Source organism: Trachemys scripta, chromosome 2 (genome assembly GCF_013100865.1).
Source record: "Trachemys scripta elegans isolate TJP31775 chromosome 2, CAS_Tse_1.0, whole genome shotgun sequence".
In the NCBI taxonomy this organism is placed as follows: Eukaryota; Metazoa; Chordata; order Testudines; family Emydidae; genus Trachemys; species Trachemys scripta.
This window is the reverse complement of record NC_048299.1, coordinates 247479985-247493831: the sequence shown is the minus strand read 5'-3', so window position 1 is coordinate 247493831 and position 13847 is coordinate 247479985. Positions and strand designations below refer to the sequence as shown.

Sequence of the window (13847 nt, the reverse complement as noted above, 5' to 3'; positions counted from 1 at the left end):
GCCATGTACATTGGCCAAACCAGACAGACTATGTAAAAGAATAAATGGACACAAATCAGAGGTCAAGAATTATAACATTCAAAAACCAGTTGGAGAACACTTCAATCTCCCTAGTCACTTGATTACAGACCTAAAAGTCGCAATATTACAACAAAAAAACTTCAAAAACAGACTCCGAGAGATTGCTGAATTGGAATTCATTTGCAAACTTGACACCATTAAATTAGGCTTGAATAAAGACTGGGAGTGGATGGGTCATTACACAAAGTAAAACTATTTCCCCGTGTTTATTCCCCCCCCCCCCCCCCGTTCCTCTCACCTTCTTGTCAACTGCTGGAAATGGGCCATTTTGATTACCACTACAAAAAGCCACACCCCTCCCCTTCTCTCCTACTGGTAATAGCTCACCTTAATTGATCATTTTCCTTACAGTGTGTATGGTAACACCCATTGTTTCATGTTCTCTGTGTGTATTATATACATCTTCCTACTGTATTTTCCACTGCATGAATCCGACGAAGTGGGTTTTAGCCCATGAAAGCTTATGCTCAAATAAATTTGTTAGTCTCTAAGGTGCCACAAGTACTCCTGTTCTTTTTGCGGATACAGACTAACATGGCTGCTACTCTGAAACTTAGTATTACACAGTAATCAACCCACGTTATTTGTTCCCAATATTATTTGGGTAACGATTAGAAGATATTAGCATTTAACATATGCTGCCTATGCAGGATGCTAGGGCAAAGCATAGCACCTGAGATGTCTCAGAGTAGGTTCTTTAACAGTAAAGTTAGTTTACATTAAGATATTACACAGTAAAATTAATTTTGCCTGGACATTCCATACTTAATATATCTTTGGTTCATATGCTACTTATATATTAGCATTCCCAAATTCAAGACCTATGCAATAGTAGGTACAGTACAATAGGGATTTACAAGTTACAAGCCTTAACTTTAAACTACATTGCTTTTGCCAGTTTCTCAATTGTAAAGATTTTTTTAAAAATTGAAAACAGTTTTAAGATAGTAAAAAAATTAGCACTTCAAACACTTTTTATTCTCAATGCCTTCCTAAAATTAAGTTAGTTCTGTTACCAGATATTTGAAGTCTACTTGTTCTGTATGTTGTGGATGTATTTAAGATATGTAACATGGATCTTTAAAGACTGATCTTTTGCTTATCTTTGTGGTCAAGTTCAGAACTCCACATTTCTCCCTGTAACACTTGATGACAAGTATCTAATACAGTGCCCTGCACCAGCCTTTGCAAGTTTCTTTGTAAGCAATAAATTTAATTTAATAATCTTTGTTTTCCTTAGCATTACACAGATTTTGAGAAAGAAACAAAGTTTGACTAACTTGGATTACCTGCTGTTTAACCTTTCTTTGTTCAAGTGGATAGTAGAGTCTGTATGTTCAAATAAGATTCAATTTTTACTGGAATGCTCTTAATTCCAGGGAATAGAGTTGGAGGCAAGGAAGTCTTTGAGTTCCTATATATCCAACATAGTCTCTTATCAGGAAAGTCCCAACCCCCTTTGTTCTAACAATGCCAGGCCAGTATACTAATCCTTACTGCTAAACATCTTCATGCCTTTTCCCATGCTACCCCTACGCTCAGAACAGCCCACAAATTCTAAGCTGCAAAGCCACTCTCCTCTCCCCTCCACCCACTGCAATCTTTCCATAAGGATTCACTTCTTCCATACTGCCAGTGAGACAATAGCTATTTAACAGAATTCCTTCCCTTTCCTGCTGATTTGTTACCACCACTTGTTGCATCTTATCTAAAATTAGACTGCAAGCTCTTCAGGGCAGGGATAATCTCTTTGTTGGTACTGTAAAGTGCCAAACACTTGTGTGCAATAATATATGAAAGTAGTAATCAAGCCCTGCTCTAGATGATGAGAGAGGTAGGGCAGGAGATGAGGCAGAAAAGTCTCCATTTTAACAAGAAACCCTCTGCTTTCCCCTCCACTGCAATACAACTATCTCCTCTCTCATTGCCTTATCTATTCCAAACCTTCAAGTCGCATCTTAACACCTTTCCCCTTTGCCAGTGCATGTTAAGATCAACATGAGAAATAATCACAAAGTCTTCACATCACTAAATGTATATCACATGCTGCCCACTGTCTTGTATTTTATTCATTCTGTAAAGAGTTCAGGGATACAGTACATAACAGGACTATACAAAATGAACTTGTAATCCCAGCACCAGGAGTTAACAGATTTCTTATTTGTGTCCAGCTTGGGTGCCCATAATTCAAGAATGACATTGATAAACTGAAGTGAGCTCAGAGAAGAGCCAGGAGAATGATTAAAGGATTAGAAAAAATATGCCTTTTAGTGATTGAGCTCTTTGAGTCTATCTGTTCAATTTAACAAAGGGAAGGCTCAGGGATGACTTGATTCCGGTCTACAAGTACCTACATGAAGAACTAATATTTAATAATATGCTTTTCAATCTATCTAGAAAGGTCTAACATGATCCAGTAGCTGAAAGTTGAAGCTAGACAAATTCACACTGGAAATAAGCCATACGTTTTTAAATGGCAAGAGTAATTAGTCATTGGAACAATTTACCAAGTGATGGATTCTCTATCACTGGCAATTTTTATATCAAGATTGCATGTTTTTCTAAAAGCTGTGCTCTAGGAATTATTTTGGGGGAAGTTCTCTGGTTTGTGCCATACAGGAGTTCAAGGTAGACCACAATAGTCCCTTCCGGGCTTAGAATCTATGAATGATCTTGTTTTGGAGTTTTGCTACTTTAGCTCAGAACTCCTTGGAAGTTCTTATACACAAGCAAGTCATTCCTTTAAATGGGCTAAGAGTTTCAATGAAAGCTGCTGCCATGTCTGCCAGACATATGCCTGCAAAAGTGTTTATACTAAGCAATTAGAGGCCACACAAATGATCTTCCTTGAGCCTTTCAACATTGCTTAGATCCTGATTATATTAAAGGCTGACTGGGGAAAACAATTTCAAAAGACTGCAACACTCCAGAGAGGAATTGATTTACCAAACATTATTTCAAAGCTCAGGACTTGTCCAGATGACTACAATAAGCTTTAGTGTTCTAAATCCAGTACTTGGAATCCATCAGTGTTGAAGCAGTGAGTGGAAGATACAGTTTCAAATACAAATGTCTTGAGAACAGTTACTGGAAATGTTAATAAACTCTGACAAGTATTAAAAGAATGCTGTCTTTGTGATGGGGATATAGGGTAAGTAGCAGTTCTTTCTCTAGAAGTTTGGGTGCTACATTGTAAGAGTAGCCACCGTTGCAAATAAGTGAAAACAGAGTTATACATATACATAAAAGAGTAGAAATACTGACTAGGCCCAGGGTGTAAGAAGCCTATGTCTCTCTCACTCCTCCAGAGAGTTAGGCCATGTGACTGTCACCTTACGAGTAGTTGTGGCTATATATTCACACATGGAACTTTAAATTATAGGAATAAAATCTGCTCCAGTATTTCTCACAACAATGCAGGTGTTTATTTTAGTTTACCTCGCATCAAATATTTGTGTTAAACTGAAAACTGCATTTCTATACTGTCAGATACAGCATATATCACATCTTTACATTAGCTGTATTAATGTTTGGCAGGAGACTTTTACAGTTCTATGCATCACAAGAAGACAGACCATACATTTGCACAGGTATTTTTATTTTCTCCGACAGTGCTTATGGATTGTAATTTAAAATATTCTGAAAGCACAGACTGTATCAATATCACATACTTTACATCACAATTCAATAACAATGTTAATATCTGTGTATCTACTAAATACAGAGAACAAAATGGCATAAATGTTTACACTATCTTCCTTTGTAAACAAGATCTTTATGAACAATGGTAAATGAAATTAATGCAATCATCTTATGAAAGAGGAATGACCCTTTTCTTTAAATAAATGACTCTGTTTATAAATACTCTCATTCTCTCAATATACATTTACAGACTTGATTGATTAAAAGCAGTAATACCTACACTTTTCTTTAAAAGAAAATGTCAAGAGATGGACCACCATGGGGAAAATTCACCTAAGTAAAGGGAGTAAGAAGCAAGCATAGGATTAACAGAGTTAAAAGTATCATTGTACTTCAACCTCACTTCTGTTTGTTTACACGAACACTATCAGAGGATTGTCAGGATAAGGAAAGGTTTACTTGAAGTCCAGCAAATTGCAATCAATCTTGTAGTACACATATGGGTAGTACTCCTGTTGACTGAGGTTTAAGCCTGGAATATCCATAGTTGCCTGTGAAACAAGGTTTGTATGTTTTGTTTTTAAATTACTATACATTTTACAATATAATTTGTCAGTGTCCCATTCAGGAGATTACATGACATAGTCAAACATCAGTCATGCCAGACCTCAAAAACTTTAAAAAAAAATATCAAAAAACTATTTGAATTTTAAACTTTGGGTTATGTTTTGTCTGGTAATGTAAACGTAAGGGAAGAAAAGGATAATGTGCCATCAGGCTTCCCAAAATGGATTAAGGTGGATAGAGAAAAACATCAGAGGGGTAGCCGTGTTAGTCTGAATCTGTAAAAAGCAACAGAGGGTCCTGTGGCACCTTTAAGACTAACAGAAGTATTGGGAGCATAAGCTTTCGTGGGTAAGAACCTCACTTCTTCAGATGCATCTTACCCACGAAAGCTTATGCTCCCAATACTTCTGTTAGTCTTAAAGGTGCCACCCTCTGTTGCTTTTTAGAGAAAAACCATGTTCCTTTAAAAAATATTGGTAGGTTAGCATAAGCAATACATGCCATATTTCATATGAAATGACATTTGGCTTTGTTACCATAGCATCACTATATGGAGCAAAAATGTAGTTATTTGTTTCTTTTTCCCAATTTCATACAATCTTCAGCAAAATCACATGCATTGCTGCTACTCCTCTACAATACTTTGTATTAAAGGATTTTCCTTAACATAGAAACATTTAAGTAATGCAGTATTGTCTGACTATTTTCAAGTGTAGAAATCTAAAGAAGAAACTGAAAAATCAGTGTAAATGAAATTTAGATTTGTTTATTTACATCCCTATTTCATTCAACTTTTGTATTTAATATTTCTGCAAATTTAAAAATTGTACTGAAGGAAAGTTTAGCTGATCCCAAAGTCTGAAAATTAGTCTGCAGGATTAAATATAATTTTCTATTCCCTATTAATGATCAACGTTGACTTCTTACATTAAAAGAATTTTTGAAACATTTTCATGACTATTTGGCTGGACTCTACATTTCACCTGCATTTTGCTCTCAAGACATTGGTTTGTTTTAATGTCAACTGCTCATGAACAGTAACGGCTATGGACACTGAAGTTTTATCTAGACACAGAACAAATACAGTATTGGCAGCAGCAGTGCAAGCTTCCCTTGCACTGAGGGCTTCTAGAGGTGGAAAGGATAATTCTGACTTCATGTCCATTTACTCTTTTGCATCTCTACTGAAACGGCCAAGTAAAGTATGCTTTGCTTGTTTTTAACAAACAGAAGCAATCCCTCAGACTGGAGATGGCAAATACTATCGCCTGTATTATTTGTGCTTAAAAGTTATGAAATGCCTAGAGATTAATTCTAAACTAAGTTTAAACTTGACTGAAGGCATTTGTTCTCAACCCATTTGACTTAAAGTTCTATTTTCTTCTTACTCTGTGCCCACCATGGTACATTGACCATGGAAAGGTGCTTTAAAAATTGTACAGTGTATGTTGGACCCCCGGCAGTCCCCAAGAACATAGAAACAGCTCTTCAGGTGACTTGGTTGTAAATGGAGTACTTCCTCCTTTGCAAAAATCCATGCAGAAGGCATCTGGAGAACTTCACTGAATTAATGCCAGTAAGATTAAATGGCCTCTGCACTGGAGGAGAGCAATGAGTTGTACTTAATGGAAAGGGCGAACTTTAAAAAAAATAAAAATAAAAAAGAGCTCCTGAAACATGTTTTGTGACCTGCCCCAAAGACAATCCATGGAGCATATTTCTTGTTAAACAGCATCCAGAAAAGCCTAGAAGCCTGCATCTCTTTCTCATGGAGCAATTCCTTTTAGAGGATTAACACTGTACAGTGAGGCAGACCATTCCCACTGGGTTTTAAGAAAAGATAATCAATGTAGGGTTGAATATGGGTGGCATCTGGACACCATAAATACTAGTTATAAAAATTACACAAGTTACTTACATCAATGATAGATGCTGCACTGCTATCAAGGTGTTTGTATAAATCATTCAAAACCTCTCTCAGTTTCTTCATTGTTTTCTTATTGGGTTGAAGGAGCATTGCCTGGAAATTAACTGGCAAACCATACCTGAGGGAGCAAGCAGAAAGCTGTGACAGATGTTAATGAGATTTTTTTAAAGTGGCATAAGAGTTTATTCATTCTTACCTCAGACAGTGCTACACCACTTTTTAGAGAGAAGAGACCTTGCTAAAGGTTTCTGGTTCCTGAGAACCAAACATCTGCTTATTTTTTAATTTTGGGAAGACCATATTGTTATTACTGTTTCATGATATTGAGAACCTTGGAAAATAATTTTATTTCATGTTAATTAAGAAGAGAAATTAATATTTAGACACCTGTTTTTTTATTCCTTCCATGGTCAATACTGAACTCCCATATTCTTCTTACCAAGCTTCATCCCCCACTTTATTTTATTTTTTTTAAGTTTGAAGACTTCAATTAGCTTACTTCTAATTCTTGGGGTAGCAACAAAGTAAATTTCAACATAGGTTGAAAGATCTCATCTGTCTGATTGTGTGGAAAGGCTAGCCCCCCTTCTTGTCAATCCCTTCTCAAAGCCACCTTTTAACTTCTCTAGGTGAATATTCATTTTCATTCTAGTGTCTCATCTTACTTTCCTTACCCACATTGTCTCCCAAAGTAACAAGTCTGCATAGTTGTGGGATGGGCTAGCTGTGGAAGAGACATATAAAATTAACTTATGATTCTATTACCAATCCCTGCCATCCTTTCAACACTGCTCCTTCATTTACCTCATTTTATTCTTTACATTGTTCTGTTACTACAAATGTAGTATCAAGAAGCTTTCAGTAACTATCCAATTTAGAAAGCTGCAAACTTCAATTGAGAACCAGATGTTCCTACGCTAACAATCCACTTTCTTTGCAGAATTCATCCAGTTATTTTAATCAACTTATTAGCTATACTTCTTGTTCACTTATGAACAAGAGAAAAGCAGAGTATGAGAAAATAGTAAAGCCCCATGCTGGGGAAAAAATAAATCTAGTGGTTACTACTATGAGGAGTCTTGGGTTGCTTTGTATGCCTCAAAGCCTGAACAATTTTGAATTAAACTGTGTTTACCTAATAATATGACTGAGTGGTTTGTCTTCTCCGTGTATCCTGAATAGATCACTTTATTTATTGCTGGCATTTCTAAGTCTAGAAAGTTTTCTTCTACAAGCCATTCAATTAAAGCAAACCATTAACAGCCAGTGAGCACCTCTTGTTCGAATATACAGAGAGCCCAAGATGCTTAAAGGAGTAGGGCAAGAGCACCTCCAAGAACACTACAGAATGAGTTGAGCCAGATGGTGCATGGATTAAGATCCTCAGTTATCTACATGTAGCTCCAGATAGGTTTTAAAAAAACCTAGGAAAAACAGTGCAACTCAGCTCCAAATCGGTTTACCTTAGAACAGATTCAACAAAAACTCGTAATGCCTTCACATGAATCCATGCAATGAATGCTTCACTGAAATTCACTTTCAGCCATCGAACCAGAGGTCCCTGTTAGGTATTGAGGGGGGAGGAAAGAGGGGAGAAGAGACAGGAAGTTATTCACAAGCCTCAATAAAGATTCAGCCTTATTAAAAATTGTTTAAACAGATACTCAGGGTTAAAGTGGTATTACCACCTACACAGAAAATGTATGGATGGAGGAGTAGGTGCTGGACAGGTAACTCCAAAAGGTTTTAGTATAGAGAAAGTACAGTAGGGATCTCATATGAAAACTGCACTTGGGTTGACTGAGACTACACTGAACTTTAAGAACAGCCAAATAACTATTAGTGAAGTTCATAATCACTCTGCTACTGTCCTTTTAGCCCATAGAAATCTATTAACTCTGAAAATTAGAACAACAATCCTGGGACATGCCTCATCTGCTTTGCTCCACTCCAACGGTATGAAGCAGCCCTAAACACAGCAAACCATACTGTTAAAATCTTTTGCATAGGGAGATCCCTGGATAGGATAGAGTCCCCACAGAGAATCAATGTCACTCTGCTTAGCTGCTGGTATAGGGGATATGGACAGGGCTCTCTTGTGCACTGGGAATGCCTAGGGCCATAATGGCCCCTTAAGTCTGCTGGCAGCAGGCACAGGTTAGATCGGGGATACTGAGACCTCAGTGGTTCAGGAGCCAAATTAGCAATCAACATTACTCAAAAGAGAAACAGTAGTATGCGTTCAGTGTTTAATTTACTATAGCACTATATATTCATATTTAAAGAGTAATATATATATTATTCGCACAGCAAAATAATTGACCACGTATTATCATTTTATCAACTACAATTGATTAACAGTAAAAGCATCCTGACTGGTTAATATCTTAGATCAAGTAAAAATTAAATCATACAGTGTTTTAATATGTGCTGCAAAGATCCACAGGAGACACATTAAAGAGCCACTTGTGGCTCTCAAGCCTCAGTCTGCGTATCACTGGGTTAGACTGACCCATTACAGAGCAGCCCCAAGATCAGGGGATCACAGAGAGCACCACTTCAATCCCCAGCCTCATTTACTTTAGCCAGAGCTAAGGATCTGGCTGGGTATATTGTACCACTGAAGGAGGACAACTTAATGTGTGGGGTTTTTTTTTTTTTTTTCCTCCTCTACTTAAAAGGAGAGAATTGAGTTTTAGCTTTTTGCTTGGACACCACAGTCTTTCTAAATGAATGTTTTTGGACTAGAGACAGTTGTATATTTTATAAAAAAAAAGACTCTGTAATGCTATGAGCTACCATCTGTAATGTTTTCAGGCAGGCTACAATGCCTTCAACTGGTGTTCAGGACCCACCATATTTCAAGCATGAGTGTAATGGAAACAACTTACATATTATCAAAATCCTTTTGGGACTAAGTTACCATTTGGGTGAGTTTATTCAACATCAAAAAGACATTCAACAGTTTACATGCAAATGAAGCATACACTTACCTCAAGGATTTGCATCTCTGAGCATTATGTCTCAAACCAAAAGCAGATGTAACAGAGAAAAAACTCTTGTTGTGAGCTTCGTGGTCTGAGGATGATTGCAGCAGTGACCATTTCATACTTAAAATGCTCAGCTATAGTAATTTCTGTCCAAAATAATATTTAGTTTATACCAACTTACAAACTGTTTCTTTTTGTCAGTAGATAGCCTGTTCATTTCTTCTTTGTCTGCTTTCATCTCTTCTTCATTATACTGGAAATCACGGACCATAAACCTACATTTGGAGAGGAACAAAAACCACTGCAAGTGGCTGTGTAGAGTACTCTTAAATAGGAAATCAATCTGAAGAAGTGACCTTACTTGTATTCCCTGGCTTTGTGTCTGAAGTCATCCACTGCCTTCCTGAACAAGGTGACATTACACAGATAACTATCTTGGTCCTCAGAAAGAACACTGTGTAAAGGGGGGATTAAAAAAAAAAGTGTTACAATTTTCAGGTTAAGAACCTTTACGGGGCTGAAGCATCACAATCAAAATTCTAGTCTGTGGTCACTCAGAACTGGTAAAATCAATTTAGTTGCTTATGAATGGTTCTAGAACAACCCTACCGCACCCAGAATACTTAATTTCCAGAGTTTAACTACATTAGAGAAGAGTAATTGAGGCTCACACACTTGCCTTTGTCATCCTTGAGCAAGAGAGGAACTGTTTACATTTCACATTCACATGCTTTCTGGAGTAAAAATGTTAGCTGTGCTAAACTGGATATTTCTCCAATTTAAAGCCATATTTTATTGGAATTGAACTTGAGCTGATTTCATTTTGATGTTTGCAGTGATGAGAGTTTTCAGCAGTTGCATTTATTTTGGCATCTTTCAGGTGAAAGGAAATGGGTGCAAGTACAGAGGGACAAGAGTTGAGGAGGTAGCAGTGAACGAAGAGTAGGTGATTGGGTGGCATGGAGCTGTGTCAGCCATCTTGGAAAGGGTGCTCTAAAGGAGTCCAGCTAACATCCCAATACAATGTGGCTTTCTTCACAAAAGTTAATCTTTCTAAAAGCCCAAATGCTAAAATGTCTGGAGTGAACAGCTAGAGGGATCTAGCCTGTTCCCCACTGCCAGGAAATCTGTCACTCAACCCACCTGATTTACACCACCCACCCATCCCCAACTCTAAGAGCAAAGTGTGCAAGAATATACCTAATTATCAAAATAATGGACTAGGAAACTACTGGAAAATGATGCCTCAAATAGGAAATGGGGAATTTTACCTCAGTAATTATAATGCACTTGGAACACACGATTTGCCTAGCCATCTCCCTTGCCACATTCAAATCCCTCTAAAAAAATCCTCACTTCCATCTACAAGTAATAAGGGGCAGAAATAGTAACAAAACTGAAAGGACTGGAAGTTAGGCATCAAGACTGCATGCACTCGAGTTATCACATTATATTATTGTTGCCCTTGTTCTCTCCCCCACCACTTCTCTCACATTTGTCTTTGCAAACATTCGTTGTGTTAAATTTACATCACAAGCTCTTGAAGGAAAGGATCATGTTTTTTAAAAAGTATTTACCAGATATCTAGGCACGCTTAAAAAAATCCAGTGTTGCTTAATATGGCTTGCAGACAAAGGAAAATGTATTTGCCATGCCTCCTTCCTGCAGAAATTTTTTTTAAAGTAGTAAAGATCACTGGATTTCCCCCAGCCAATCCTCCAGCATGTTCCCAAATATTCTCCCCAACAACAAACAACAAACAACATCAAAAAAATCAACCCAACACCCACACACTCCACTCACATCCAGGATTTGCACTCAAGGATCCATCCTGTTTCTCTGCACCACCCCCAAAACACTACACAATAGTCACCTCCACACCATCACATAGAGTACCCTCTGCCTCCTCTCACACATTTTTTCTAGGTAACGTGCTGACCTCTATGGTTATAGAGTGCCAAAACACACATTACTCATCTCCACACAATACTACACATCTCCATCCTATCTCCTGCCCAGAACCATCTGCATCCCCAATTCTTCATCCTGCATCAGGTTTCTAATGATCTAGCCCTTCTAGTAAGGGCAACACTGTCACCCTGTGGTAGGTTTGTTTTTTTTTAAACTAAGACACTGGGGCCCAGGACTAACACAGCACATCTGGCCAAGTTTAATTTTCCTGCTTCAATTCTTCAGTCCATGCCTTATAAACACTGGGACTGACTGACACCTTTGTGAACTATAGAATTTAGAGAGAATCTTAAAGTTTAGAATATTGTATTTGGAGTTAAATTCAGATGAACTTTTTAAGAAGAACGTAGGTAATGACTTTATAATCAATTACTAATCAGCAATTAAAACCCAATTAAAAATAAAAGGTCAGAAAGATTTAGGGTTAAGAGGTACTCTTCTATGAGAGGGATAGCCGTGTTAGTCTGGATCTGTAAAAAGCGACAAAGAGTCCTGTGGTACCTTATAGACTAACAGAAGTACTGGAGCATAAGCTTTCGTGGGTGAAGACGCATGACAGAGGTACTCTTGTGCGTGACTAAAACCCAATTCAAGCAAATCAAAGATTTACTTCTGAAAAGCTGAATCATAAAAAAGTCACTTACTTGCTGGATCGTGGAACTACCATCTCCGATAACGTTTCATATTGCTTAACCCAGTCATTGTAATTTGACCTACAGAATAAATAGGTTATAATTCAAGTTTAGAGCTACAATAATAAAACCATGGTAAAAATCCAATGGGTCACAAGAGGCAGGCAGAGAACACCTAAATATTAAGATACCCACAGGAGTATTTGAAAATTGTTTCTTCCTCTTGCTAGTCAAGTTTCCCTCCTGTTGTTGGAGGCAGAGCCGACTCTAGGATTTTTGCCGCCCCAAGCAAAAACAATTTTGGCCGCCCCCCCTCGTTTTTTCTTACCCCACCCCTGGCCCCGCCTCAACTCCACCCCTTCCCCAAATCCCCAGCCCTGCCTCCTCCCCCCAGGCTCTCAAGCCTAGGAGAGAGGGAGGGGGAGAAGCGGCGCGCGCGCCGTGGCCACTCAGAGTCTCCCCCCCCCCAGGCTCTCAAACCTGGGAGGGAGGGTGAGCAGCAGCACGCGAATCGGCTGTTTCGTGCGGCATGGTGCGCAGCGGCAGCAGCAGAGGTGAGCTAGGGCGGCCGGGGCACATTTTTAGGGGCGGCATTCTGGCGCCGGCCATGCTGCCCCTAAAAGTGTGCCGCCCCAAGCACCAGCTTGTTTTACTGGTGCCTAGAGCCGGCCCTGGTTGGAGGACATCAGAAAGTATATGAAATAGGGAATTTGGTTCGCTGTCCTATTTTTCAGGGCACCAAATATTGCAAAGAAAACACTCTTAAATGAGAACTCAGAGAAATTAAGGAGAAATAGTATCTGATCTTAAAACATATTTTTAAGTTCACATGTATTGTATGAGGTGGGCTTTTTTTTTTTTTTTTTTTTAAGTGAAAGGCAAAGTTTTTCTTAAATCAGGCACAGCTACACAATGAAGTTAATAATTACATGTTTAACACCTCTCAGAGGATCTCCAAATGTTTGACAGACATTGATCAATGAAGTCTCTGAACACTCCCATGAGATATTTAAACCCCTTTTAGGAGTTGGATAAAAGTAAGTACAGAGATAAAGAACCAGCTTTTCAGAGACATTATGCCCAGTACTCAAAATTAATATGATGGATTTGTGAGTATTTTACTCCTGTTTACAGGAATGGAACCCATCCCTACACAGCCTGCCTAAAATCAAAACAAGTCAAATGCAGAAGGAAAAATACAAACCATGAGTCTTTACTTTCACTCCCTTACTACTGCCACTAGAATAGATAATATTGCCTTTCCTATGGTGTTACGCTTAATTCTTACTGAATAGTGAACTACTGTTCAGTAATGTTGTGCATATATATTGTAAATTAGAAGCCCACCATCTACTCGCCGCCCCAAATGGATAGCCTGGTGACGTAAAGGCAGCCCAACAAAATGCCTGGAGTTTACTCAGTTTTTGATTCAAGAAATATTCAGTCTGCTATTTTCCACCCTGTTCGCTCTAAAAAAAAGATTATTTGGGTTTCTAGGTTAGCACTTTTTGGCAGAGGGGCAGATTTTCAATTTGAAGCTAATACTTCAAAAGTTATCTATACAGTACTCAGCATGTATCTGACAATTCCTCTTGATCCTCATGCCAGTCAGAGAATTCATTTAGAAGACTTAGTGAGATTACAAGACTACTGAAAGGAATATTCTTTAAATTGCTAGAGGTTGTACACGATTCTAAAGGCAATGCTCAAGCTCTTTGAAAAGGTGGGATAAAGAAGCTAAATAGAACCATAATGTAATGTATTAAAAAAAAGTTTAAGTTAAGTGGTACGAGTGAATACTGAAATTACCAGGCAAATCAGTGACTAGTTCTTTTAGGAAAATTAGGAAAGAAATCCTGGCTTTCATCCAGTATTTTGCTTGGATTTTATTATTTTATATGGACAACTTTTGTAACATTAACAAGGGGCATCACCTTTCCATACAAAACATTAAGGGCATAATTCCAAATTTTCTCCAATGGGATTTGTGGATAGTGCGCACGTCCTATGATAAAGCCATAAGATAGCAACAGTGAG

The 13847-nt window shown here is 38.1% G+C and overlaps 1 protein-coding gene across 2 annotated transcripts in view; it reads right to left on the bottom strand.

Annotated features, from left to right (window-relative positions):
- Window positions 1–3483: 3483 nt before the first annotated feature.
- Window positions 3484–13847, bottom strand: part of ATP6V1C1 (ATPase H+ transporting V1 subunit C1) — a 45736-nt gene continuing 35372 nt past the window's right edge. For both annotated transcript variants that reach the window (XM_034763424.1, XM_034763422.1), the window contains exons 8-13: window positions 11823–11891; window positions 9569–9661; window positions 9389–9482; window positions 7681–7778; window positions 6209–6335; window positions 3484–4274 (exon numbers count right to left, since the gene is read on the bottom strand). In XM_034763424.1, the coding sequence (XP_034619315.1) occupies window positions 4179–4274; window positions 6209–6335; window positions 7681–7778; window positions 9389–9482; window positions 9569–9661; window positions 11823–11891 (577 nt within the window). In that variant the 3' untranslated portion in view covers window positions 3484–4178. The remainder of the gene's footprint in view (window positions 4275–6208; window positions 6336–7680; window positions 7779–9388; window positions 9483–9568; window positions 9662–11822; window positions 11892–13847) is intronic.